At 40.3% G+C, this 27,328-nt stretch overlaps 1 protein-coding gene across 6 annotated transcripts in view; it reads left to right on the forward strand.

Moving 5' to 3' along the window:
* The window catches only part of APP (amyloid beta precursor protein), a 272,613-nt gene extending 259,365 nt beyond the window's left edge, over window positions 1-13,248 (forward strand). For all 6 annotated transcript variants that reach the window (XM_030880953.3, XM_030880952.3, XM_030880955.2 and 3 more), the window contains 3 exons: window positions 592-692; window positions 3,451-3,597; window positions 12,018-13,248. In XM_030880953.3, coding sequence (XP_030736813.1) covers window positions 592-692; window positions 3,451-3,597; window positions 12,018-12,119 — 350 coding nt within the window. In that variant the 3' untranslated portion in view covers window positions 12,120-13,248. The remainder of the gene's footprint in view (window positions 1-591; window positions 693-3,450; window positions 3,598-12,017) is intronic.
* Window positions 13,249-27,328: the final 14,080 nt, after the last annotated feature.

A 27,328-nucleotide genomic window follows, 5' to 3' on the forward strand; every position in this document is an offset into this window, starting at 1 on the left:
CATTATGTATCTATAACTAAATCACTTAACTAAATAAATGATATGATTTTTACAGTGCTTCACTGCATAGATGCATGAACATAATTTATTTGTAATTGGAACAAAGTCCTAAAGTAGCAGTTTTGTTCTGCCAGGTAATTAATGCTCATTTTTAAAGCCTTTTATTATTTTTTCTGAAGGAATGAGAGCACATGGAAAAAGACATATAATAGGCTAAACAATAAGCACCTAAAGCAAGCGAGTATATTCTAGGAGCAAATCCTTTCCAGCCTCCCAACTAGCATTTAACTTCTGTCTTTTTCCCCATTTAAAAAAAAAAAAAAATTATAGCATGTGTTTAAAGGCAATAGAAGCCTGAAGTGCAAATTTCTTTAATCTTTAATTTATTTTTGTTTAAAATAGGTAGTGGTTAAGGATTTAAATATAGGGTGTCATTTTCTGGAAGAAAGTCATTAATCCATTTTCCTCTAACTTCAGGCCTAGAAAGAAGTTTCTGGTAGGCTTTATGTTGTAATGTTATTGTTTATAGATAAAACAAATGGACTGGCCTGCGTATTTTGATTATGGTATAATGCTTATGGTATCATGCAGGTTCGGGGTTGACAAATATCAAGACGGAAGAGATTTCGGAAGTGAAGATGGATGCAGAGTTCCGACATGATTCAGGATATGAAGTTCATCATCAAAAATTGGTACGTGACATAATCTACCTCTTCAGGCCACTCTGTCTTGTCAAATGACTTTCGTTCCTCTTGGGTCAGAAATCCAGTCAAGGAAAAGATTAAAACGAAAATAAAACACTTGTCTATAGGATCATCATGAAAACGTGAAGAAAAGAAAAAGAGGCTCTTTATATAGTAGTTCTTTAGGTCTAGAAAGCAGCTGAGCCCACGTTGGGCTTAAAGTGGAATTACTTTGTATTCTAGCAGCCATTTTAATAAACTTCCTGTCTGTTTTCTAGGAAATCAGGTTTATAATAGGCTTGTGTGAAGGATGGAAATCTCAGATAAAACACGTGTAAACACTGCTTGGGTTCACAGAACAGCTTCACGGCCGCTGGCTTAATTTCACATTTGTAAACTCTTCCCCTGGGCTTCGTCGTCTCTCTCTCACCCCTCCTTTCTTTCCCCTCCCCACATTTTAAATTTTTCCTCGGGAGTGGGATGGTTGGGACTCCCTGGAGGTAGGTAGAGGGGTAGGTGAGCCAGACTGCATTATGTTCCCAGCAGTGTGTTCAGCAGAAGGCTTGGGCAAGAAAGACTGTGGCTTCCTTTTCAGACAAAATTACCCTTTTTCCCCCAAAATGTTAGAATTGGAGTAAATCAAAAGGCACCCATCTCCCTTAAGGTTACATAAAAACCTTTACCGAAAGCTTCAGATAAATCAGTCCTGCATTATGTTAGGGGTCCTCCCATCTTAAGAGTAAATAAGCCCAGCAAGTGGCTTAAACTAATAAAGAAGACAATTTTGTTGCACATTCAGTATTGAACAAAAGTGGTAATCAAATTCTGAAATCAGTAATAATACTTGAGAAGGACTCTCTCAGGCACTTACTTTGTTTTTGTTTGTGTGTGTGTATACATGTGTTTTTCCCTTTCAAGGAGAAACTGTCTTTCCACTATTTATAAATAAAATTTGCAAATCCAAGTATTAAACTCCAACAGAAACCCCTATAAAGTATAGTGTATGCCTCTTTTCACTCTAAACAATTGAGGCAAGTTCAAAATTGACTTGAGATTCAGATTTGCATTTTAACTCCCATAATCTTTTTGATAAAAGCACAGGGAACTTTTTGAAGTGCGGTTTTCGTTGGCAAGTTAATCCAGTGTCAGTTATTATAGAATCAGGGGCACTCTTGATCTGGCTGATGCTGAAGAGGTTAATAACAACTTGTGGAATCTGTTGAGGATTTGGAAGCTGGTGGGGCAGAGAGCTGAAGATTAATGTGTGGATTTGCGTTTTCTGGTGCCTGTGTCATAAAAGCCCATCTCCGCAATTACACTAACTCCTGTAATATGACCGTGACTAATGGCAGAAGCAGCAATTGAGAGAATCAGCTCCCTCTATTGAACTAGTTGATGAAATAATGTACTATAATTAGTGCAATAAATGTTACAGAATTACAGTATTTTCTTAAAGACATAGGAAGATGTCCAGACTTGCATTCATTTCTGATTACCTCATACTTTTATCGTTAGCTAATTAATGATTTGCTTTTTATAAATATTTTGAGTGAGCATATTTGTTTAGAAAGGGGTATAATTATGAACAGTTTCTAATTTTGTTGCAGATATACCATAAGTAAAACTCTTAGAAATTTGCTTTATTTGCTGTACTTCATGTTGCCTTTTCAGACTGCTAGGATGTTAGTTCTAGCCATGACAGTCAGTCATTTTACTGTCTTGAGATTATACTAAAAGAATTATTTAGGGAGCTATTTTTATTAATTTACATAGCAAATGTGGTATATGTTCAGTAGTAGCTGGGCCAGATGATCTGTCATAAGATCATCTCCTTACATAAAAAATGATAAAAGTTGCAGTGTGTTTTTATAATTCCATTCAAGTAAAGTTGAAAAAATAATGACTTGCATTTATAAACAGTATGAAGGAATGTAGTGTAATAAATTTATCACTGAATAAATTTCTTCTTTACAGTATTCTCTAAATTCTTTTCATGTTTAACACAAATAAACATCAAGAATAAAACAACATTTTTAGTTGAGTTGCCAGGGACAACATAGTACGAAAGCATGTGTTAATGTGTGGCTATTAAAATTCCTATCTTGTTGCCTACTACTTCTTCTCTTTGAAATAAGTGCCTTTTAAGCATTATGCTTCTCAAGGTTAATTAGTGTCTTGCTGAATTATTGTGGCTGAAAGTAGGTAACAAGATGCCTTTTTTCTTCTGTTTAATGCCTTTGTTTCAGAATGCTTGTTCCTATGTATTTAAAATGTCCCTCTAAGGAAATGAGGGCATCTATAGTTTGGAAAAGCACCTAAGGCATAGCGGTCATGCGTCAGGTCTCCCAATTTAAACCTGCTGTGACTGGGAAAATACTGACCTCCTTTCATAATCACGATCCGTGCCTTTCCAGTGTTTGATAGATCCGAGAGCTGCCGTCCCCCTCTTACAGAATGTTCCATCTGTCAAAGGGTTTCAGGTCCCTGCAGGCTTCTGTTTTGCCTTTCTAGAGACATGTGGGGGATGGAGCGAAGTGGACTTCCTAAAACTGGGGAAGCCACATGTTGTACATCATTCTATAGACTACAGATGTCATTCTTAGTAAGTAGAGTGTGGGGTTTTTTTTCAAGTACGCACCAAATAATTGAGTGACCAACAACTCAAACTTACGGCATAAAATATGTACCGAATATACTGAAACTTTTCACATACCTCATCCAGATATCTCCCGCAATTACAATCCTTTCTCTTGCATTTGTTTTCCAGGTGTTCTTTGCAGAAGACGTGGGTTCAAACAAAGGTGCAATCATTGGACTCATGGTAGGCGGTGTTGTCATAGCAACAGTGATTGTCATCACCCTGGTGATGCTAAAGAAGAAACAGTACACGTCCATCCATCATGGTGTGGTGGAGGTAGGTAAACGTGGCTGCATGTTTGCAGGTGGGAGTTAAAGACTATGAAGAAAATCTTGCTGGGTGTTAGACGAAGAATCATCCAAGTATCTCTTTGAACAAACAATCCATATTGCTGCTCAAGTTGCAGCTATTTTCTTGCTTCTGGTTTTTATTCATTCCAACTTATAACTACTGTGATCGAGACATTGGGGATATATGCTGCTATCTCAACTTCTTATAATTTGTATTGAAATATCAAAATAATACTAATGGTAATGCCTGGCTTACGGATATTGTGATTACAGATATTGTGATTACAGACATTTAAAAGAAAAAATAACAGCAGAAGTCACAAATGAAAAAAAGGAAGTGGAAGCCTGCTTTTAAAAAAAAAAAATTTTAAGCACGCTTATTCCTGGATTTTTTTATCTTAAATAATTTCATTTCTAACTCAAGCCAGGTAATAGTAAATAATTTTCAGTAAAGAGTCTTACCTTTAAAGTCTCACAGAAAATCACATTATACCAAAAGGCTGAGTGAAATATACAAGGTTGTTCAAGACCTTTAACCTGTCACCCTGCACATCCACCTGAAATATCTTAGTTTCAAGGTGTTAGTGCAGTGGCACTGGAGGTGGAGAGAAGACCCACAAAGTGACAATTACATCTACTTGAGACTGTCCAAACACCCCAACCTGTGAGAAACAAGAGTATGTACAGCACAGAGGTAGCGAGTTACACCAACAAAATAGAGTAAGCTGCGGGATTCAAATATGATGCCTTAAACCCATGATACAAAATATTTTAAAATAAAATTAAATGTGCAAGTAAGTTCTTCATATGCATTTAAAATGCAGGGTTTAGGGGAGGAACCTCACAGTATATGTATTTTTTAGGAAACTGTTAGGGAAAGTGAATTAATACATCTTGAGAAGTTTAGAATTTTTAGAGCTGAAAAGATCTCAATAATCAATTAATTGATCTTCTCATTTTCTAGATGAGAAAACAGACCCAGACAGAAGACATGTCCTTTCAATGTCAAATTCCGTAGAGCCAAGTTCACAGTACAGATTTCCCCACATCCTGTCCATTGCTTTTTCCATCAGAGCAAAGTTCAGATATTTCCAGTGAGTTAAACTTCTCACTAACCCCAAGGAAATGTGCTCCAAACCATTCTTGATTATAGGAGGGCAGGAACAGTTTAAATAAATTAAGTTTGTGGCAAAGCCAGAAACCTCATTTAGTTCAGCACTTGGAACATCCAGACTCCTTGTTTACAGGAGCTGCTGATGGAAATAGGTTTTGAGTCTTGTTTTCCATGTCCATCCTGGTGTAGATGTGCTAAAGGACAGAGAAATGTATGAATTCAGGAAATAGGTGGCAAGATGTATAAGAACTGAGTGATTGACAGGAGGGTGAGCACATAAATAAGCGATGACGACGTCATGAAGTGTGGGGCGCTGCTCTTCATAGTAGTATTTCTGAGCTTCTGTCCTTTGAAACAGTATAAGATGTATTATTAGTAGCATTATTAGCATCAGTAATCTCATTTCTACTCAAAACAATTTTTTTTCATTTTAATTGCATGTTTGAGCAAAAAAAAAACAACCTGTTTTCATACTTGAATAATTCAAAAGCCCATTTAAATTTTTTTAATATAATCATACATTTTAATGGCCTTGAACTGATGAATCTACCCAAGCGGTGGCTTCCTTTTTATCAAAGTGCCCGTCTTTGGTGCCAAAGGACAAAGAACCTATACTGGTTTGCTCAGGCTGCCATAGTAAAGCCACAGCGTGGCTTAAACAACAGAAATGTATTTCCTCACAATTCCTGAGGCCTCTCTCCTGGGCTCATAGGTGGCCTCCCTGTGCCTTTACATCACCTTCCCCTGTGCAGGTCTGTGTCCTAATCTCCTCTTCTTGTAAGGACAAGGATTCGTGTGCATAAGGATTAGTGTGCATAAGGTCCACACTAATGACCTCACTTAACCTTAATTCCACCTTTAAAGACCCTCCAAATACAGTTATATTGTGAGGTATTAAGGATCAGGTTTTTAGCCTCAGAATTTGGGGAGGACACAGTTCCGCCCATAACAGAGGCCAGTGATGCTGGGCGGTAAAACAAGGCATCTCAGGGGCTCTTTGCCGTGATTACCATGATTCTACATGAGACTTACCGGATACTGATTTCAAAGGACACATTCCCCAGGTCCCACCCCAGACCTAGGAAAACAGAATTTCTAAATAAGAGGCTGGAAATCTGAGTGTAGAAAATGTTCACAGCTGAATCAGACATGCAGTCAGTTTTGAGAATCACTGATGTATATATAGTATTACCACTCCTGCCTCTTTGTTGTCTAAGCAAACCTTAGGGAGTAGAAAATGGTATCTCCTTGTCTCCAAGCTCACTAGTCTCTCACTAGTCACCTTTTAAGCCTTCTTACAGCTGCCTAGGTTAAATGTTTCTTTTGGTTAGTTAGCAAGAAAAGTCTCCTTGGTTTTGGAATATTAGAGCAGTTGATGCTTTAACATGAGTTCTGAAAAAAAATTAATTAATTTTTAAACCAGAAGGCATCCTTGTAGGGAAGGCAGTCGATCAGCCCTTCTCTTGGTATTTATTTTGTTAGCTACTTGAGAGCAACTAGGAACCTCTAGAGTGACTGCCCCACCTCCTTTTGTGTTTCTTTTCTTCATTTCCTCTCACTTCCTTCTTCCTTAAAGTAACGATGTTGTCAAGAGCCAGGAAACCATCCCTTTTTCCCTGGAAAGGCCTTCCTTTCTCTCCATTCCTTAGGTAACCCTTTCTCAAACTCCGTGTTGAGCCAGTGTTCAACACAGAGCTTGAGGAACTTCAGGCTAACTTCATCTAAGGTGCTCGTCGTCATCCCTGCCCTTAGGAAGGTGATAGTCTAGCTGTGGTGGTTTTGCACTTGGACACAGAGAGCTGCAACCCAGCCTAGACACCTAGGGTGCCTCACGTGGTCTGGGTGATGCAGGGTGCTGGGGGGTTTCAACATGATTGCTCTCAGAATCTACGCCGAACGAAGTGATCCTCCCACACACATTTCTCTGCCTGTCTTAGCAGGTTGTCACCCTCAAAGACGTGGAAATAAGTTTATTGCCAGCTCTGGTTAACCTATTTCATTAATGAGTAACCTTATTTCACTAAGAACAAAAATGAGTAAATGGGTATTCCCAGATGGATGGGTCTAAGTCTGTCAGAACAGAATACAGTCACACTTCACGCCATCCGTGCATGAAGGAGAAATCACGACAAAAGCCTTGGTGTCCAGGAAATCGCTCCTTCTTAGAGGAAAAGATTCCTGCAGAAGATCACAGAGGTGTGGAAGTGAAAGCAAGCCCAGTACTTTTATTAATAGAATCGTTACCCGGTGGAAATGAGCAGTTGCTAGTTTTTGTTTGGAAAAACTAAGCAATAAATATTGATTTAGTGACTTGCTTAGTCATAGGGCTAGAGATTCAGCCTGTAAGTCATTAGCCACGGTTTCCCAAGGAGATGACAGTGCTTCATTTGTGCTTCAAGCAGTGACAAGATAGCCTTCCGTTGTTCTGTTTCCCAAACGTGTGCACCATCTCTGGTGGCTGAGTATCCCAGCGCCTGCTGAATTACCCACCATTGTCCTGCTGTAATCAGGTTCTGCAAAGCCCATTGACCCCAGGTTCTGTTTAGTAGCAGACAGGCCTTTTCTACACTGATGTCAGTTGACACTGAATATTTTAAAATATATATTGGAGTAGTATGTCCACTACTTCTCATCTTTAATAAGAAGGGGGGGCACAAATTCTCTTTATTGAAGAACATGAAAAAATTTTCCTTTCACAGATCTGATAACTAGAACACCAGAAGTCTCCCATGCCCGCCCCCAGTCATCTCATGAATGATCTAAAGAAAAGAGTTGCTTATTTAGCTTTTTATGGAGATATGGCATATGACTCTTTCTAATGAATGTGCTATCAGATTGGTGACATTATAAAAATAGGTCCTTATGGGTCCTTTCTTCCTGGCAAAAAGTCAATCTTTAGTGGAGGCACCTAGCCACCACTATAGCAGTCAGACAGATTGGTCAGGTTAAATTGGAAGCAATGGTAAGAAAAAGTGAAGGTGGACTCAAAATCTTCAGGTGGCTGGAAGTGAACTGCAGGAGGAGAAATTGGAAGGTCAAAGGAAGTCCTCAGCATAGCGGGAGAGTTCCAGGGCATGCCTGAAGAATTACTTGATGTAGGCACTAAATATCACTGAACTACTTATAAAGAGATGGAAATATAATTAGAAAATGAACATGTATACTGTAGAGTAGAAAACCAATACTGCAAGGTTACTAGAAGGGGTAAACCATTAGCTTGAAAACGTCATTGCTGTTCTCTTTGCTTGTGCTTTTCCTTCCCATGTTCCTGGTGTTTCTGATGTTCTTACACTCTCCGGTTATTTTGCATGTTTAGTTTATCTTATCCTCCATTCTTTGTCCACCTAGATGACCTGAAATGGGAAGTCTTAGGGGCCGGGATTCTGTTGTTGGGCCATGCATAAAGGGACACCCATCAACACACATCCTGCTGATTACTATACATAATAAAATTAAAATACAGTGTCCACTGGCCCTCCTCCAAGCTTAAAGTACCTACACGAGAAACGGGATGGCAGGGGTATCTAGAAATTAAGGAGAGACCCGAATAGATTGTATGTCTACAGTCTAGTGGTTGAGCTATAAATTCTTCTGGATATAGTGAAGGAATAAACAGCTCCAAAGAGTCAAGTTCAGGGAGAAAGGGGTAGGAAGAGGGCATTAGCCAAACAGTAGTCAAAAGTTCTACTCAAGGTCGTATTAGGACCAGATGAATCAGGCTCTTTGGGCTCAGTTCTCAGTGTGTGTCAGCAGCAGTGACCGTGGAAGTCCAAGGTGGGGTGCAGCTCAGGGGCCCGGGGTCTCTAACAAAGATGAAGACTTCAGATCAGTCACTACTCCCATCAAGTCCAGAAAGTCCAGAGAGGGGACACTCAGAGGTGCTGTGCCGGGTGGGTTTTCATCTCAGCAAGTGACACATGTTCCTGCCCCGGGGAGCAGATGGGGATCCTGTCCCCCACTCCACTGTTCTGTGGTTTCTTCCAGAATAAGCACCACTGGCTACATCTTCCCCCAGCTCCGTTTGAAGGGAAATAGTGAGTGACAGATAGCTGAGGCTTGTTGGGATGAAAGGCTCCCCCTTACCTGCTGCCCTTCCTTCAGTGGTAGGTTTATCCATGGACATGAGTACTGTGTTTCACTTTTAGCTCTCGAGGGGTTGGGAATAAAAAGATGCAATCCACACTCCTTGGGTACCATGTTGTAAAGGCAGTCCCTTCTCCTGTAGCTCCTGAGCCCTCTGAGGCCTGAGGGCCAAGCCGCCTCACTGCAGGACTGGCCGAACAGCTGCCCTCCCAGCGGCAAAGGGTCCTGAGGATTAGCAAGTAGAAAAGAGGCCAAGAAAAGACAGGAAAGTTAGCTGCCTGACTTGCATACAGCCTCTGAGCCTCGCGTTTACTGGCAGCGCTCTCTTAAAGAGTTGGGCTTTGGCCTTTGAAGAGAAGATCAACTATTAAGTTGCCAGGTGTTCCCCTGTCCTTGATGAACGCAGCCAGTATGAGGGTTGACGTTGGCTCCAGGGGGAGATACAAGTTTAATACTCCAACAATCAAGCAGCGCTATGTTTTCTTCTACACTCAGAAACATAGCAGCTTTGTGCTTGATCTCCTTGGCAAGATTTTTTTTAATCTCCACATTCTTTGAAATCTCAGTTAAGAGGTGGCACAGCGCAAAAAGAAGCCCAAATTCAAATGGCATAGGGCTGCAGACAGGCTGTTTCCTGCAAGCAGATTTGGAGAATGAATGAAATCTCTTGTTATTGGTGCTGACCTTTTTTGCGGTACGCGGGCCTCTCACTGTTGTGGCCTCTCCCGTTGCAGAGCACAGGCTCCAGACGCGCAGGCCCAGCGGCCATGGCTCACGGGCCCAGCCGCTCCGCAGCATGTGGGATCTTCCCAGACCGGGGCACGAACCCATGTCCCCCGCATCGGCAGGTGGACTCTCAACCACTGTGCCACCAGGGAAGCCCACCAGGAAGCTGACCTTTAATGACGGCGTTTTAACTTACAAGTTAGTGGCTAATGACACAATTGCCAATTAAAGCAAGGTGACCTCATTTGTTGACAACAGAGCAGATCAAAGGAGGAGAAAGGGATGAGAAAACACCAGTGATTATTCCCCCAGGGCCAGCGATGGTGAGCATCCATTTGAGCCATGTCCTCTGAGGGGAATTTTACGTCTTTTTATTCCAGCTGCCTTGAGATTAGCCAAGGTGATCATTCCAACTCATGACCATACTGAAAGGTGTCAATTGGTCCATGAGGTGGAGTCATACAAAGTAACCTTGGGGGAACCAGATTACTCCAGCTTTATTGAGATATATTGACATATAACACTATTAGTTTTAAGTTTGCAGCATGATAATTTGATATATGTATATATTGTGAAATGATTACCCAAATAAGTTTAGTTAACAACTATCACTTCACATAATTACAATTTTTTTCTTGTTATGAGAACTTTGAAGATCTGTTCTCTTAACGACTTTCAAATATACAATGCAGTATTGTTGACTATAGTTACCATGCTCTACACAACACCCCCAGAACTTATAACTGGAAGTTTGTGTCCTTCGACCATCTTCACCCATTTCAACAACTCTGCAACCACCAGTCTGCTCACTGTATCTATGATTTGGGTTTTTTTAGATTCCACATATAAGTGAAGTCCTATAGTATTTGTCTTTTTCTCTGACTTATTTTGCTTAGCATAATGCCCTCAAGGTTCATCCATCTTGTCGCAAACTTCAGAATTCCCTTCTTTATTATGGCTGAATAATATTCCGTCATGTGTGTATCACATTTTCTTGATCCATTCATCCATTAATGGGCACTTAGTTTGTGTCCATGTCTTGGCTATTGTAAATAATACTGCACTGAACATTGGGGTGCAGGTATCTTTGCAAGATAGTGATATCATTTCCTTTGGATACATACTCAGAAGTGGAATTGCTGGGTCGTATGTAGTTCTATGTTTGGTTTACTGAGGAGACTCCATAGTGACTGCACCATGCTTTCGGTCTAAATTATTCATTAGCCGGTGTGGTTTAGTCATGGTGTATCAGTCGCCCTCCATCCCCTAGACCTAGTGCCCTAGCACCAACACACCCACTCTGGTGTTTGTCCTTCGTCGGGTTCAGGGGGAAAAGCTGCTTCAGGAGCTAGATGTCACTTTGCAGCACTGGACAGTGGAGAACAGGCCTGCGGCATTCTGGAAATGATGAAGGGACCCCGATCTCATCATGTACAGAATAGAAAACATCCCTTTGAAAGAAAAAACAACTTCTGGACAGCACATCTTACCCTTTCCTGTGGAAGACATGCTTCTTCACTCTGATTAAATTTGTGTTGATTTTCTCCATCTTCCACTGGTTTTACAGACGTTTTAAAGCAATTATAACAAAACTAAGCTTTCATTTATTCAGCAAAGAGTTAAGTATTTGCTTCCTCTCGTCTGTGGACTATTTGAGGTACAGCAAATATAGTAGAAACCTAAACATCTCCCCACACACCCCAACACACACCTGGCCCAGCCTGCAGAGAGTAAATAAGTGTAGCTCTGGCCTAACAGTGACACTGAGGGGAGGAACACAAGTTTACAACTGCTGGCCTGATCTTGGAGGGGAACCACCATATCACAGAGGGAATCTCTTTAAACCTTCGGATGACATACTTTTAGAATCTTAATGTTACGTTAAAAAATAATAATCTGGAACAGCATGTTCTTTCTGTGTCTTTTAATATCTTTTGATATACCTATATCATTATTTTAATTAAAAGAGTCTTTCTTTAACATCTTAAATTTAGTGAACACGGAGACAAACTAAAACGAGCTTGGGGAGTTATTCAGCAGTCTTCCTTTCTACTTTGCTGAATCTCTCTCCGTAATACTGTTGGCTTTTTTTTCTAGCTTAACACCACACTTTTCAAGTAAGGGAGTCTTTCCTGGAAGCCTTTTGTCTTTTTTCGAGCCAACAGGGGAAGAAAAAAATATTTATTGCCCTAGATGTATCCAGTTACTATTCAGTTGGGGAAGCAACCAATGAGCGCTTCGCAAGCAAAGCCAGCAGGTCAAGGTTTTAAGCGCCACCTAGTGATAGATGGAGCATCTGCATAACTGGTGGGCACAGGCGTTCTGCTCCATGTCAAAATGGTGAAGAAAGAGGGAAAACTGTGGGTGTTCTCAAATCTTGGCAAGAAAAGAGTACAGTGCACCTTATCTTTTTACTGCTTCTCCGTGTGCACTCTTAAAAGATTGCTTTTCTTAACGCATTTGTCCTCGTTCTTGCTTTGCAGGTTGACGCTGCTGTGACCCCAGAGGAGCGCCACCTCTCCAAGATGCAGCAGAATGGCTACGAAAACCCAACTTACAAGTTCTTTGAGCAGATGCAGAACTAGACCACCACCGCAGCAGCCTCTGAAGTTGGACAGCAAAACCATTGCTTCACAACCCATCGGTGTTCATTTAGAGAATAATGTGGAAAGAAACAAACCCTTCTGTTTTATTATTTACTCATTATCGCCTTTCGACAGCTGTGCTGTAACACAAGTAGATGCCTGAACTTGAATTAATATACAAATCAGTAATGTATTCTCTCTCTTCATATTTCGGTCTCTCCACTACATTATTAATGGGTTTTGTGTACTGTAAAGAATTTAGCTGTATCGAACTAGTGCATGAATAGATTCCCTCCTGATTATTTATCACATAGCCCCTTAGCCAGTTGTATATTATTCTTGTGGTTTGTGACCCAGTTAAGTCCTACTTTGAAATATGCTTTAAGAATCGATGGGGGATGCTTCATGTGAACGTGGGAGTTTAGCTGCTTCTCTTGCCTAAGTATTCTTTTCCTGATCACTATGCATTTTAAAGTTAAACATTTTTATGTATTCCAAATGAGTTAGAGGATTTTTTTTTCCACAATGGCATTTTACTGTACAGATTGCTGCTTCTGCTATATTTGTTATATAGGAATTATGAGGATACACGTTTATTTCTTTGTGCCTGTTTTATGTGCACACATTAGGCATTGAGAATTGAAACTTTTTTTTGTCCACGTATCTTCGGATCTTTGATAAATAAAAGAATCCCTGTTCATTGTAAGCACTTTTACAGGTGGGGGAGGGTGGGATGGGATTGCTCTGCTGGTCTCCAATTACCAAGAATTCTCCCCAAAAATTTTCTGCAGGATGATTGTACAGAATCATTGCTTATGACCATGATAGCTTTCTACACTGTATTACATAAATAAATTAAATAAAATGATGCTGGGCAAGAGTTTTCTTTGAAGAATGACTATGGATGTTAAATATTCAAAGTAATTTTGGGTGGGGAAGAAGAGGTAGATTCCGTTTCTTTCACGCAGTCTGAAACACTTTATTTATGATACCAAAAAAAAAACGAAAAATGGAAGTGGAAGGGACAAAATCAGGGAATGTGGAAGGCAAGCCTAGACAAACCCTTTGAGATTTGTCTTCAATTTGTATAAAACGGTGTTTTCATGTAAATAAATACATTATTGGAGGAGCGCCATTGTGCTGGTGTGAATGATTCCATGGTAACAACCTTCTGATCCTTGAGTCATCGGAAGACTGCTAAGAACATTCTAATGCTGGGCATCCACACCTGTGGTGTCTTAGCTGTAAGTCTGAGCAGGAAATCGGGGCCAACAGGCAACTCCCAGTGCTAGTAAAATACTTCATAGACCTAATTCAGTTTTTACTTGGTCCAAACTATTTTGCTGCCATATCTTCGTCCTCAAGTTTGTCCCTGTCTTAGTCCATTCAGGCTACTATAATAAAATTATAAGCTATTGGGTAGCTACTGTGTTTCTCACAGTTCTGGAGGCTGGATGTCTGAGATCCGGGTACGAGCATGGTCAGGTGAGGGCCGTCTTCCAGGTCGCAGACTTCTGTGTCCTCACGTGGAAGGGACTAGGGCCTCTCTGGAGCCTCCTTTACAAGGGCACTAATCCCATTCATGAGAACTCCACCATCATGACCTAATCACCTCCCAAAGGCCCGACCTCCTAATGCCATCACATTGGGCATTAGGACTTCAATGTGAAGTTTGGGGGAACACAAACATACTGACAGATTGTAACAGCCCTTAATAAGATATGAAGAGAAAAGTTCTAGGGAAATAAAAGAAGACCAGCTGATAGCTATCAATAAAGCAGGATTTCTCAACCGTGGCACTTTTGATATTTTGTAGGGAGTAATTCCTTGTTTTGAACATTGTAAGATGCTCAGCAGCGTTCCTGGTCTCCACCCACTTCATGCCAGTAGCACTCCCCAGTTATGATCATCAAAAATGTCTCCAGACATTGCCAGATGTCCCTTATGGGGGGAAGATCATCCCCATTTGAGAACCTCTGCTCTATATCTATTTTAAAACAATGTCATGTGTACTGTATATGATTTTCTTTTTTTTTTTTGCAATACACGGGCCTCTCGTTGTGGCCTCTCCTGTTGCAGAGCACAGGCTCCAGACGCGCAGGCTCAGCGGCCATGGCTCACAGGCCCAGCCGCTCCGCGGCATGTGGGATCTTCCCGGACCGGGGCACGAACCCGCGTCCCCTGCATCGGCAGGCGGACTCTCAACCACTGTGCCACGAGGGAAGCCTTGTGCATGATTTTTAATTGGAGAAGTCTGGTCAACTTCTATTCCAAAGGTCTAAGAACACGTTGACCCTGGTGTTTTTGCTGTGCTGTGCTTGATAACAGGAACATGAGAACCAGCCAGCACCTTTTAGCCTTAAGTAGCAACCTTTCAAACACTAAGCACAGAAAATTAATCAGAATTGTTTCATCATGTCACTATGCAGTATGAACAGACTCAATTAAAACTCATCTGACTGTGTCTTATTTTGAGGAGAACAAAATACTCAGCTCCCTCTTGCTGTTCAGGGCAATTAGACATGACTGCTATATGAAGATGCTTAACTTGACAGTTTACATGTATAAGCAACAGTTCCATTTTGCCTGACCCAAAGAGAGGTAGCTAATGGGGGGAAATTAGTCCTAATATAACAGTAATGAAATAACAGTAATGAAATGAAACCAAACCTTCTCAAACATACGATGTTACTGCCAAGCCAGCCTTTAATGCCAGTAGTTGCAACCTTTAGCTTTGATCATTTTGGAGCTAATGAAAAGAAATTAAGTATATATATACATATATATGTATATATATACACACAATTATGTATACATATACTGTATATAATTATGGAGGAAAAGAATAATGCCTTATAATCTTATTCTCAAATTAAGGTATAATGAAAGAATTCTCCAGATGGTCTGGAGATTAATCAATAGATAATTTACACAAAACTAAAGTGTTACAAAATAAAATTGTAGTAGTAGTTGCCCAGGCCAAATTTCAAGGATTTTGAGGGAGCTTGGCCTGGCAAGCCTGATGGATGAAGAACAGAATCTCAATGTAGGTTTTTTCTTTTTTTTTTTCTTTCTTTTTTATTTATTTATTTTCTTTATAATAACGGGGTCTTCGTTGAGGCATGTGGGATCTTTTCATTGGGGCATGCAGGCTTCTCTCTAGTTGTGGCGTGCGGGTTTAGTTTCTCTCGTTGAGGCGCACGGGTTCAGTAGTTGTGGCGTGCGGGCTTAGTTGCCCCACGGCATGTGGGATCTTATTTCCCCAACCAGGGATCAAACCCGAGTCCCCTGCATTGGAGACAGATTCTTTACCACTGGACCACCAAGGAAATCCCTCAATATAATTTTAATTCATATGTATTTATTATGAGTGAAGTTGGAAATTCTTTCATATGTTCAATGGCCATTTAATAACTCTGAATTTTCTGTTTATCTCTTTTGTTTTGGGCTTAAAGTCTACTTGGCTATCAGGATTGCAACCCCTGCTGTCTTACTGTTTCCATTTGCCCAGTAAACCTTTGCCCAAGCTTTTATTTTTAGCTTTTTCAATTGCTGCGCTTTAAGTGTGTGTCTTGTATACAGCACAGGGTTGGGTTTTTGCTATGTGAGCCAGTTTGAAAATCTTTTAAGACACAAGTTAGGCCCATTCAGTTTTATGATATGCCTGCTATGTTTGCTCTCAATTCTTTCATATCTCCTATAGTTACTGAGTGTATTATATTTACTTCTATGAGGGAAGGACTCTTAGCCTGTCAGCAGAGGGGAGTTATAGGAAGCTTTGTATTTTTATTCTAGTAGTTACTGTTACATTTATATTTTTTCCAATGCTCTTAATCCCTTTTTTCTTAACCTTTTGCTACCTGTCTTTTCTAAATGACATTCTTTGCCTCCCACTTATCTATACAACAATCAGTGGTCTTACTCTCCTTTCCCCCTTTTCTCTCTCTCCTCCCATTTTTTTGGTTGTGTTTGTTCTACTTTATCTGTACGTAAGTGTTGACAGGTTTTTTTTCAGCCCATGACCTCCGCCCCCCGTTTTAGTCTTAGCCCTGCAGTTGAGTATGTGGATCTCTCCATCAGTCTTTTATTCCTAGACATCTTTAGGTAGGAGGGAGCTCACCCTCCAGTCAGTTCCTCAGCAGGAGCACATGGGAACAGTGTCCTGGAGTTCTAGCAGGTTCAAAACCGATTTTCTAGGACCTTGAAATTTGAAGTGCAGCTTGTTTATCCTTAAGTTTCTTGAGAAGGCTGCACCACTGTTTCCTTGCTTTGTATGTTATTTTTAGAAATCTGAGACCAAATTAAGATCATGCATTTTGCATGATCACTCCCTCCCCTACAGTGACTACACAAGTCAGGAAAGATCATAAAAATCACTGCTTTGGTTGCTGGTGGACCCCAAGGCTCTGTCTTCGGGTTTCTTTCCTATACACTCTCTCTGAGTAATCTCAGCCACCTGGAAAGTATTGGTAATACCTCACGTGCAAAGCAATAGCTTAAACCTAGACCCCTTCCCTGAGTCCCAGGCCCAGATTCCTATTTTTTGTTTTGATAACATGCATTGTGATCATAAACGCAAGGCATGTGAATTGCAGAAAATACAGAATATAGGAAGAAGAAGGATTCACTCATAATCCCACCATCCAGAGGAAAGTATTGTTAATACCTTTGCATATATGCTTTTAGTAATTTTAAATTTTGGTTGTGTTGGGTCTTCGTTTCTGTGCAAGGGCTTTCTCTAGTTGCAGCGAGTGGGGGCCACTCTTCATCGCGGTGCGCGGGCCTCTCACTATCGCGGCCTCTCTTGTTGCGGAGCACAAGCTCCAGACTCAGCAGCCATGGCTCACGGGCCTAGTTGCTCTGCGACATGTGGGATCCTCCCAGACCAAGGCTCGAACCTGTGTCCCCTGCATTGGCAGGCAGATTCTCAACCACTGCGCCACCAGGGAAGCCCCGGTATTTTTTTTTTTTATTGAAGTATAGTTGGTTTATAATGTTGTGTTAATTTCTGCTGTATAGCGAAGTGACTCAGTTATACCCATGTATACATTTTTTTAAATATTCTTTTCCATTATGGTTTATCCCAGGAGATTGGATATAGTTCCCTGTGCTATACAGTAGGACCTTGTTGTTTATCCATTCTAAATGTAATAGCTTGTATCTACTAACCCTAAACTCCCAGTCCATTCCTTCCCTCTCTCCCTCCCCAGTAGAAGGGTATTTTTAATTCTTATCTCTTTAGTTTAATACCAAATTGCTTTCCAAAAAAAAAGGAATTCCCACTCCCATCAGTAGAGTATGTGAGTGCCCTCTCAAAATACCACAAGACTAAGGGACTTGGGTAATGTCATGTATCGCCAAGTTGAAATGAAAAAAGAGAGACTAATTTTGGCCACATCATACATACCATTTCCCTATTAGGCTGGTCACTCAGGGATAACTCTCCTGTAGAGAATTCTTGAAAGGTCCCTGAGGCCATTCTCTTATTCTCTGTCCCCTAACTCACAAGCATAAGGGCCCTATATTAGTAAGATTTTCTGCATGTAGGAAAAATTGGAGCAGAAATCACTTATTAAATCCCTTGCTTTGATTATATATATTTACTTTGTAGAATACATTTGCAGATCAAATCAGAACATGACGCTCCACTGTGGTTATTTAAGCAACAGAAGCTGTTCTCCACCTCTTCCTGCAACCAGCACATAGCGTCTCATATCTATCATCACTCAGGTTTTAATTTCCAAAGTAAATCACTTATTGTCAATAAGTTTTCTTAGATAACGAAGTATTCTTGGATAACGTGTTTTACACACCTCAGAGCATACTACAGTTCTTAACCACCATGAACTGAGTTTTTCTGAAACTGAACTTTGTTTCTCCAAACTAGGAATCTTTCAAAGTGATCTCTAACTTCCCTCTTTTCTTTTGTGAGATGGCCACAGCTGCTTCATTTGGCTCATTCATTCATGTAAAACAATTATTGAGTGCCTACTGTATGCACTCAGACAGTGCCAGAGATGGGGGATGCAATGCTTTAAAAAAAAAGTAGTCCCACTCTTAAGTCTGCAACCATTAGCACCCCAAACGATGGCTTGTACGCTAACAATTTTTACTTTGCCACAGATCAGTAATTTGGGTAGGTCCCAGTGGGAAGGCTCTGGTCTCTTCCACACAGCATCAACTGGGCAGCTCAACTGAAGGCTGGAGCATCCATTTCCAAGATGACTCATTCACATGGCTGGTGAGTTCGTGCTGGCTCTCAGCTTGGAGTTGGGCTGGGAGCCTCAGTTCCCCTCCACAGGTGCCTCTTTATACGGCCCGGGCTTCCTCATAGCATGGCAGCAGGGTTTCCAGGGTGAATGACCCAAATAGAAGAGCAGAAACTGTATTGCCTTTTATGCCCTCGTCTCTCAGAAGTTCCATGACATTGCGTCTGTCATTCCCAATTCATCAAGGCTGTCCTCTGGTCTCTCCATTTGAACATTTAACAGACGTCTCACCCTTTTTGCATTCAATGTCAAACTCCAGATATCTTGCTCCTCATTTAGCATTTCCCTTCTCAACAAATGACAACTCCATTCTCCCAGTTGCTCAGGTCAAAAGCCACTGGTTAACGATTCATCTTATGTCCTTGTCTCCTTTAGGTCTTTGATCAAATATTATTGTTTGGATGATGTCGTACCTGACCATGCCAGTTAAAACTACACTCCCTCCCTGCCCCCAGCATTTCCTACACCCCTTCCCACCACCATTTTTCTTCTTGGTACTGACTCATATGTTTTACTCTTTTATTTGCTATTGCCCTTGTTTCATTCCGATAGAAACTCCACAAAGGCGGGATTTTTTTTGTCCGTCTTGTTCACTGATGAATCCTTAGTGCCTAGAACAGGGTCTCACATGTGATGATTGTTCAATGAGTATTTATTTTAAAAAGGCATGAATTTAGACCTACTAGAGAATGGACTTGAGGATATGGGGAGGGGGAAGGGTAAGCTGTGACAAAGCGAGAGAGTGGCATGGACATATATACACTACCAAATGTAAAATAGGTAGTGGGAAGCAGCCGCATAGCACAGGGAGATCAGCTCGGTGCTTTGTGACCACCTAGAGGGGTGGGATAGGGAGGGTGGGAGGGAGAGAGACGCAAGAGGGAAGAGATATGGGAACATATGTATATGTATAACTGATTCACTTTGTTATAAAGCAGAAACTAACACACCATTGTAAAGCAATTATACTCCAATAAAGATGTTAAAAAAAAAAAAAGACTGGAAGGGCTTGGTTCTCAGCAGTTATCTAGAAAGTCAGAGGCAAAGCCACAATGGCAGATGGCCTAAAGCCTGTGCTTTCCTAGGAGAAGAAATAATTCTCTCATTCACTCAAAAGAGAGCTAGAGGGAGTTTTTTCTTTACCCTGTAATAAACAGTAGACAAAACTCTAACATCAGAAAACTTTGAGGAAAAGAAAAAAAACCCCACAGAACAAAAAAGTAACAGAACACAGATGTTTTATTTTAAAAAAAAAAAAAAGCACAATAGCCATATATAAAAGAACCCAGAATTAAAGTCCAAAACAGTTCATTCCATTATGATGCAAACTGCTCTGACACCAGTAGTCTCATTATATCTACATTTTATTAAACTAATTTCAATGCTATCACTGAGTCATCTGACCATTCATTTTTTATTGCTTATGCTAATGGATTTTGTGGGTGGTGGATTAGTCGCATTTTAATGTCCAGCGGCAAAAGATGAAAATATTTCGATGACAGTAATGGATGGAAAAGCATCCTGCTGCTAGCTTCAGACACAGAATTACATGATTTTTTGTTTTAACGTATGTTGCCTTTGCTGGTTTAATCACTTTGACAATAACAGACCTCAGTTGCACAGAGACTTTTCCCAAACAATCCAATGTCTCTTGAATAATATTTTTCTCTGTACCATCCCCTAAATCTTTCCTAAAATTCCCTAAAAATTACAGAGAAGTCTGGCAAATATATATGGTTCACTGCACATAAATCTATTTAACTTTCAAATATGGGTGGATTCACTTGAAGGAAAGAAAATAACACTGATCAAAATAATTCTTGGTTAAAAGTGGCAAAAGTTTGAGGAGAATAGAATGAAAATTCTGGGCTTACAGACCAGCCAAGGCTGGAGAATATTTTCTCTGGCTGCCCAGTAGGTAAGTCTCCCCACCTTAGTGTGATAAAATATTGGATCTTACCCACAACCAGTATAATGTTTCCTGTAGTGGAAAGAAAGGAAAGCTTGGCAGGCACAATGGCCTGGGTAGATCTTGTCTTTTCTCTCCCTGTGGCGGAGTGGAGTCTTCAGAAAGCAACACAAATGCTGTAGACCTTCCAGAAGTTAATGAAGTAATTATCCGTTCTCAACTACCTGCGCGGAGCCCTTTCAGATTAAATTCCGCTGGGCCAGAGGCTCAGACTGCCCCTGCCATACAGAACCCAGCTATTTCTAATCATTTCACTGGCTGTGAGGGTCCAATGGGTATTTAAACAACCTGGACAACAGACCACAAAGGGTTTCTCTCCTTTTTTTTTTTTTTTTTTTTTTGGAGTGAGGAGGGAGCAGTATGGTAAGGTAAGTAGAGAGAGCTTAGAGACACCATATGTGACTCTTGTAAATAAATCTTTTCCACCCTGAATAGCAAACTGATCCATGAACTTTTCACCTTTGGCTTTTTCCTTCATTTCTTCAGTCAATAAAATCAAGGCATTTTCTGCCAACAAACCTCTGTAAGCAAGAAAGTTCAACACAAAACTTCTAATGGATTTTTCTTGTACTCCCCAGGGAAGAACATCCCAGGAAGGATTTGTCTATTGTTGTGAAGAACACGAAACCACTCCTGTGTGTTTGCCACTGATTTGGGAGACAGCAGGGCTGGATGGCACTGACCCCAAACCAAGAGCTCCCTGTAAGATGCCACACCCATTTTACACACACACACACACCACACGCGCACATGCACACGCACTTGCGCACACACACACACAGCAAAACAAAGCTGGAGACATACACTGACAAGAACCCATGAGCTAGAAATGAGACCCTTCATATGAATCTTCTCAGACTTTTTTATAAAGAAATATTTATATTTCTCTTTGCCTTCCGTTTGAAATAGTCACCATTATCTAAGCATTGTGAAAATCACTATAACAAACCAGAGGCTAGAGTTTGGAACCACCTTGAAATAAATGTCCAAGCTGAACATATTATCTCCATTATATAATATATGTTATAATGTATAATGTAATGTATACATATATATGTATATATAATGTACATGTAATGTATATATAATATACATATATACTCTCCATTATATATATATATGGGTTTTTTAAATAAAGGAATGGTATTAACTAAAAAGGAGCTATACCTCTTATTAAGTAGAGCATATGCATGGGCATGTGATAGATTTAGGTGATTAATATAAGCCCCCATGAGAAGATTTTGAGAGTTCTTAATACAGAAACAACAAGCCAAGATTCTGAGCTCCAGGCTAAAACAGTGGCATTCAGCATCACAGAAGCCCATGCTAATGAGAAGGTAGAATCCAGCTGAAATAAGCACAGGGTTAGAGAATGAGCCTATTTCCCAGGACTGCCTATTATATGTGGATCCCTCTCCAAAATTTGGTTTTACCTTTTCTGAGGTGGCAAAGTGGAAATCTAATGCAATGAGAAAGAAAAGAGCAACAATGGCACCATCAGCTAGGACACGTTATTTTAAATTTGAAACGGCACTATATTCCTGATTTTTATAATTGTGCTATGAGTACATGTAAGATGTTAGCATTAGGGGAAGCTGGATGAAGGGTATACGGAGTGTTCTTTCTTATTTTTGCAGCTTTCTGTAAGCCTAAAATTATTTCAAGGTAAAAGATTTTTTAAAAACCAGTATTATATGGTACAAGATTTTTTAAAAGAAGTTAGTAGGGGTGTATCAAAGTCCAGAGTCTTTATGAGCTGGTCTCTCTTTTGGATGATTATCATAAGAAACCTTGTGGACACTATTTATAAAAAGTTAAATACTCTTATGGAGACGCAATAGCTATTGCCAATGAAAACCTCAAAGTGTCCCAGTTTGAATCAATTTAAACTGAAATGACACAAAACATAAAGAAAGAAGCAGTTGATGGGGAACAACGAAATTTACCAGATAACCCACAGACTGAGAAAGAAAAGTTAGATTCACTGTTAGCATGTATTTTATTAGCAGCTTGTAAGAGTAAATTAATTTGGCAAAAATGGAAGGAAATAGACATCTTTGGTTCCCTGTACTTTACACAACTAAAAAAAAGTTGCTTTCCATCTGGTTCTATTGATACAAGAATGAAATCACTAGCCACTGCAGTCGACCTTCAACACAACCTGAAAGGAGTTCAGGGTGGAGCTCAGGAATGAAGCACTCTGTACTCTGGGAAAACTGGCAGAACAGCCCTTCAGAGTGTTAGATATTTCAAGAGAAAATTTTATGAACCCCAATTCTTGCATCTTCCCATACTTAGAAATGCACTAGAACCGTTAACTAAGATGTCTGTTCCTCACGACTCGCCGCAGTCTTCTAGAGGTGTGCTTGGTTGCATTACCCCCTTCGCTAAAATCATATATACGGACCTGCCCCCCTTATCTCTTTGGAACAGCTTCTCAGCACCGAGAGGCTGTCTCCTGGGCTATAGCCCTCAGTAAGACAATGAATAAACTTGACTCACAGCTTTTACGTTGTGCGTTTTTTTTTAAGCCCACACTTTTTACATGATCTTTGTAATATGCTTCTTACCAGTTTGCTTACTTTTAACTACCCCTTCATTTCCCCTCAACTCACTAATTTTGAACTTTCATTAATGTCTACAGTATGGCAATAACATTAAACAATTTGCATGGAGTACTTTAACATAAACTTTTTAATTTTCTATACTACTAATCTTTTATCATCTCTACTATTATATCTTTTATCATTTGATTTTTAAAATAAAAAAATCAATAAATTGTATTTGTTAAGAAAACAAATACATTTTATTCTAAATACTCTTATACAGACATACCATATACCTTGGCATTCTCAATTATTCCCTAATTATTAAAATTTATAACTCACCCTAAATGCATGTTCTGTTGCCCAAAAATGTGGCACCAAAACTCATCTGGGGACCAGAAAAGAAGTGGAGGCAGAGGTTGGAGAGAAAAGCAAAAATTTTCTTTTATAGCATTTCCAAATCCTTGAACAGCAGAGGGATCATTACATTTTTGTTGACATGTTTGCAGGTAATATACAAATAAATGGATGAATGAGTGAAATTTCAAAACGTTTGCCACGTGAATGGAAAATGTTGCCTGCCATATCAGTAACAAACAATGTCACAGCCATCAAACCAGTACAGCCGTCCCTACAGTGATCCCTGAAGGAACTCAGGGTGAGAAAGAAGTGGGTACTGGCCATAGATAGCTAAGGTGCATATCAAAGGAATGATTTCAGTGAGCCCAGACTCTTGCATCTTCCCATAGGTAGAAAAGCAATACATTCCTTAACTGATATACATGGTTTTCTTTAATGAACAGTAATATTTTGATGTTTTGATTACCTGGTCATTGTTGCAAAAACTCCTATCTATCCTGGCTCCTCCCTGACCTCTTTGGAACTGTCCCTCAGAGCTATCTGAGAAGCTGTCTCCCGGGCTTGAAGTCCTCAGAAAGTCTGCCAAATAAAACATAATTCTCAACTTTTAGGTTGTGCATTTTTTTTTCAGTCGACAGCCACAAGGAGGCACTCTGAGGGCAATGGGAAAGGGAAGGGCTGACTGAACTGCTTAGCCTTGTCCAAACTTGCAGAAAAGTGACAAATGAGCAAGTAATTGTGAAGGAAAAAAATACAGATTTTCTTAGACAACATGAGCCAATGAATGAATGAAAAGCGGAGAAACTGCCAATTAGCCAAATATTTGCAAAATGAGAGTTTCCAGCTATTTGAATATTCTGCTTAATCGACCTTAATCAGATTTGGATCACCCATTTAAAAAAAAAAAGAGGCAATCAACAACATTTGATTCTTATTGAATAAAATTTGGTCTTTGTTTAGTTAGTTAATAGAAAGAACACTGAGATCTTACAATGTTTTTGTGTGATTTGTTCCTTTATTTAACACATTTATTGAGGACCTACTGAGTTCCAGGTACTGGGGAGAGAGCAGTGAACAAAACTGACAAAATGCCTGCCCTTGTGGACTTTACATTCCAGTGTTAGAATGGTAAATATCAGTTATCACACAGATGCTCAGAGAGGTGGCTCTAAATTTCTTTTAGTTCATGGGCTACCTGAGAATGTGTTGGAAACTGTAGGCCTTCTCTCTTTAAAAAATAAATAAATAAATAAAAAGAAAGAAACATGTATGAACATATATATACGATTCAGTTTATTTCAATATCAACTGTGACTACTGTTGCCACGACCTCTGAGATTTCAGAGATTTTGCTCTGTTTTTTGAACCTATAATTCATTGATTTATTAGAACAAGAGACAGACAGCTAAAAATTGGGCTATGTTTGCTAATTCCAGGTTATTTCAAAGAACCACTGAGCTGTCTTCTGGAATGCTAATGTTTAACGTATGACTTATAAAGACAGAAACCCACTGGCCTTTGTTTTCTTTGAGTCATATTGTTGAATCATTCGGTATATTCCATTGACTGTCCATGCCTTGGCATATTAAACTGGGTTAAGTTCCATTCTAATAAACCAAGTCATGCTTTTTAGCAGAAAACAATTACGAATTGCCCTGAGAGAACGCTGGCTTCAGCCAGAAGAAAAAGCATCATTAAGTTATTTAGCTTTCGGGAGAGCCACATTTAGAAGGCCTATCTTGGGGTTACTAGATATGTCATTTTTAGCATAAGAAATTAGGGCAGGCAACATTCAGATGAAAGGATAATTAACAAACATACTTGGTTGCTGAGTTGTTTTGTCACGAAAGCAGGCACTCAGATTTCCTTAACCCAGGCAGAAGAAATTTATTTACCACTAAATCAAATTTATTCACCACTAAAAAGTCATTTACATTTTAAAGTAATTTAAAGAAAAGCTGGTGATCCAGAAAGACCATGTAACTTAGTTCTGAGTCAGGTTCCCTTGAGAATACAGGTCAATCCCAGGTGCCAAGGGGAGGTGGAGGGAGGAGGTGAAGAGGGTGAAGATCATCAAAGACTAAACTATTGGATGTTAGACTAGTCTACATCCCCTTTTACTACACTAATTGCAAGCAAGTATTTTGTCATGCTCAAAAAACAAAGCCATTGCAAAAAAGCTAACCATCTCAATCTCCATTTCTCAGTGGGGTCACTAACATAAAAGCTGCTGCTACTTAGGTCAAGTTTGTTTGTTTGTTTGTTTGTTTTGCGGTACACGGGCCTCTCACTGTTGTGGCCTCTCCCGTTGCGGAGCACAGGCTCCGGACGCGCAGGCTCAGCCGCCATGGCTCACGGGCCCAGCCGCTCCGCGGCATGTGGGATCTTCCCGGACCGGGGCACGAACCCGTGTCCCCTGCATCGGCAGGCGAACTCTCAACCACTGCACCACCAGGGAAGCCCATACAAACTTTTTAAACGAATAATATTTTCATACTTGGAGAAGAACAACAACAGAGCTTTTAAAATATTTGATTTCCTTCCTTGTCATCCTAGCTGAAAGCTTTCTTCATTCTCCATAAAGGTTGGTTTTAAAGGATATAAGCAAGTATAAATCACCTGCCTGACTAAACTTAACCTTCACACACTTAGTGGACTATAGGTGATGGGCATTTCTGATTTACATTCTACATTTCCCCTGAGGGGTTAGTGAGTAATGAGCCAGTGGGAGAGAGGCAGAAAGCCCAGTTGCATCCCTGCTGGGTGACCTTGATTAAGCCCTATTTTTTGGTTGCAGGTTCTGTATCTCTCAAGTAAGTAAGCTAAACTCCCAGGACTTTTCTGAGAAAGAGGCAGAGAGGTGACTGGGGCAGAAGCACAGAATGTCTGCTGAGGCCATTAGAGGCAGGAAGTTGAAGATCAGGAGTCACCCGCTCACAAGCTAGTGCCAGGCAGAACTACGGGGATTCAGAAACGTTTTGTTGGGCTTCCCTGGTGGCGCAGTGGTTGAAAGTCCGCCTGCCAATGCAGGGGACGCGGGTTCGTGCCCCGGTCCGGGAAAATCCCACATGCCGCGGAGTGGCTGGGCCCGTGAGCCATGGCCGCTGAGCCTGCGCGTCCGAAGCCTGTGCTCCGCAACGGGAGAGGCCACAACAGTGAGAGGCCCGTGTACCGCAAACAAACAAACAAACAAATAAAATTCCGTCTTTTCCAACATGGAATGTGGTAAGTAAAAGAATGTTAAAAAAAAGAAAGTTCTGTAGTCAAGGTCTATGTAAATTCCAGTTATGGCTTATCATTGTGAAACTGAAATATAAATTATAAACCTAGCAAGTGTAACATTGTTTTTCAAAATAAAGTTATCCATCTTGATCTGAAACAGGAAAAAAAATGAATTTTTATGGCTGTATTGGTTTAAAAGACCGTTTTTACAACAGCACTGCAGACATTTCGGGCCAGATGATTCTGCGTTGGAGGTACTGTCCTAGGCATTGCAGCATGTTTAGCAGCATTCCTGGTCTCCACTCACTAGATGCTAATAGCACCCCTTCCCCAGTCCAGAAAATCAAAATGTCTCCATACGTTGAAAAATGTGCCCTGAAGGGCAAAATCACACCTGGTTGAAACCACTGTTGTTTTTGGCTTTTTTTTTTTTTTAAGATAAGGAGCCACTTATAAGCACCATTAGTTTTTTCATGAAACTCTCAGGTCCAAATTTTTGATGCTTTGACTTAGCTCATGGAGAAAATCTAAAACTTCTCATTTGAGGGCCTATCACTTTAAGAGAGCCTTCCAAAAGTCTGTGAATATGTTAATTGCACCAGGCTTGAAGGTTTGGAGAGGGAGGGCAGAGATTATGTATTTCCTATTTGTGCTACTTACCAGTTCCTGGCATGGTGTTAGCATTATAGTATGCTCTGGTAAGTACTTTAATGGATGGATGGATGGATGAATGGATGGATGGATGGACGAATGGATGGATGAATGAAAAAGTGAAATAAGAAAGAAATCAATGTAGGGAGGTACGGATTTATTTTCTTGGGTTGTCTTTACCTACACTAACTA

Source organism: Globicephala melas, chromosome 4, assembly GCF_963455315.2.
Source record: "Globicephala melas chromosome 4, mGloMel1.2, whole genome shotgun sequence".
NCBI classification, from domain to species: Eukaryota; Metazoa; Chordata; class Mammalia; order Artiodactyla; family Delphinidae; genus Globicephala; species Globicephala melas.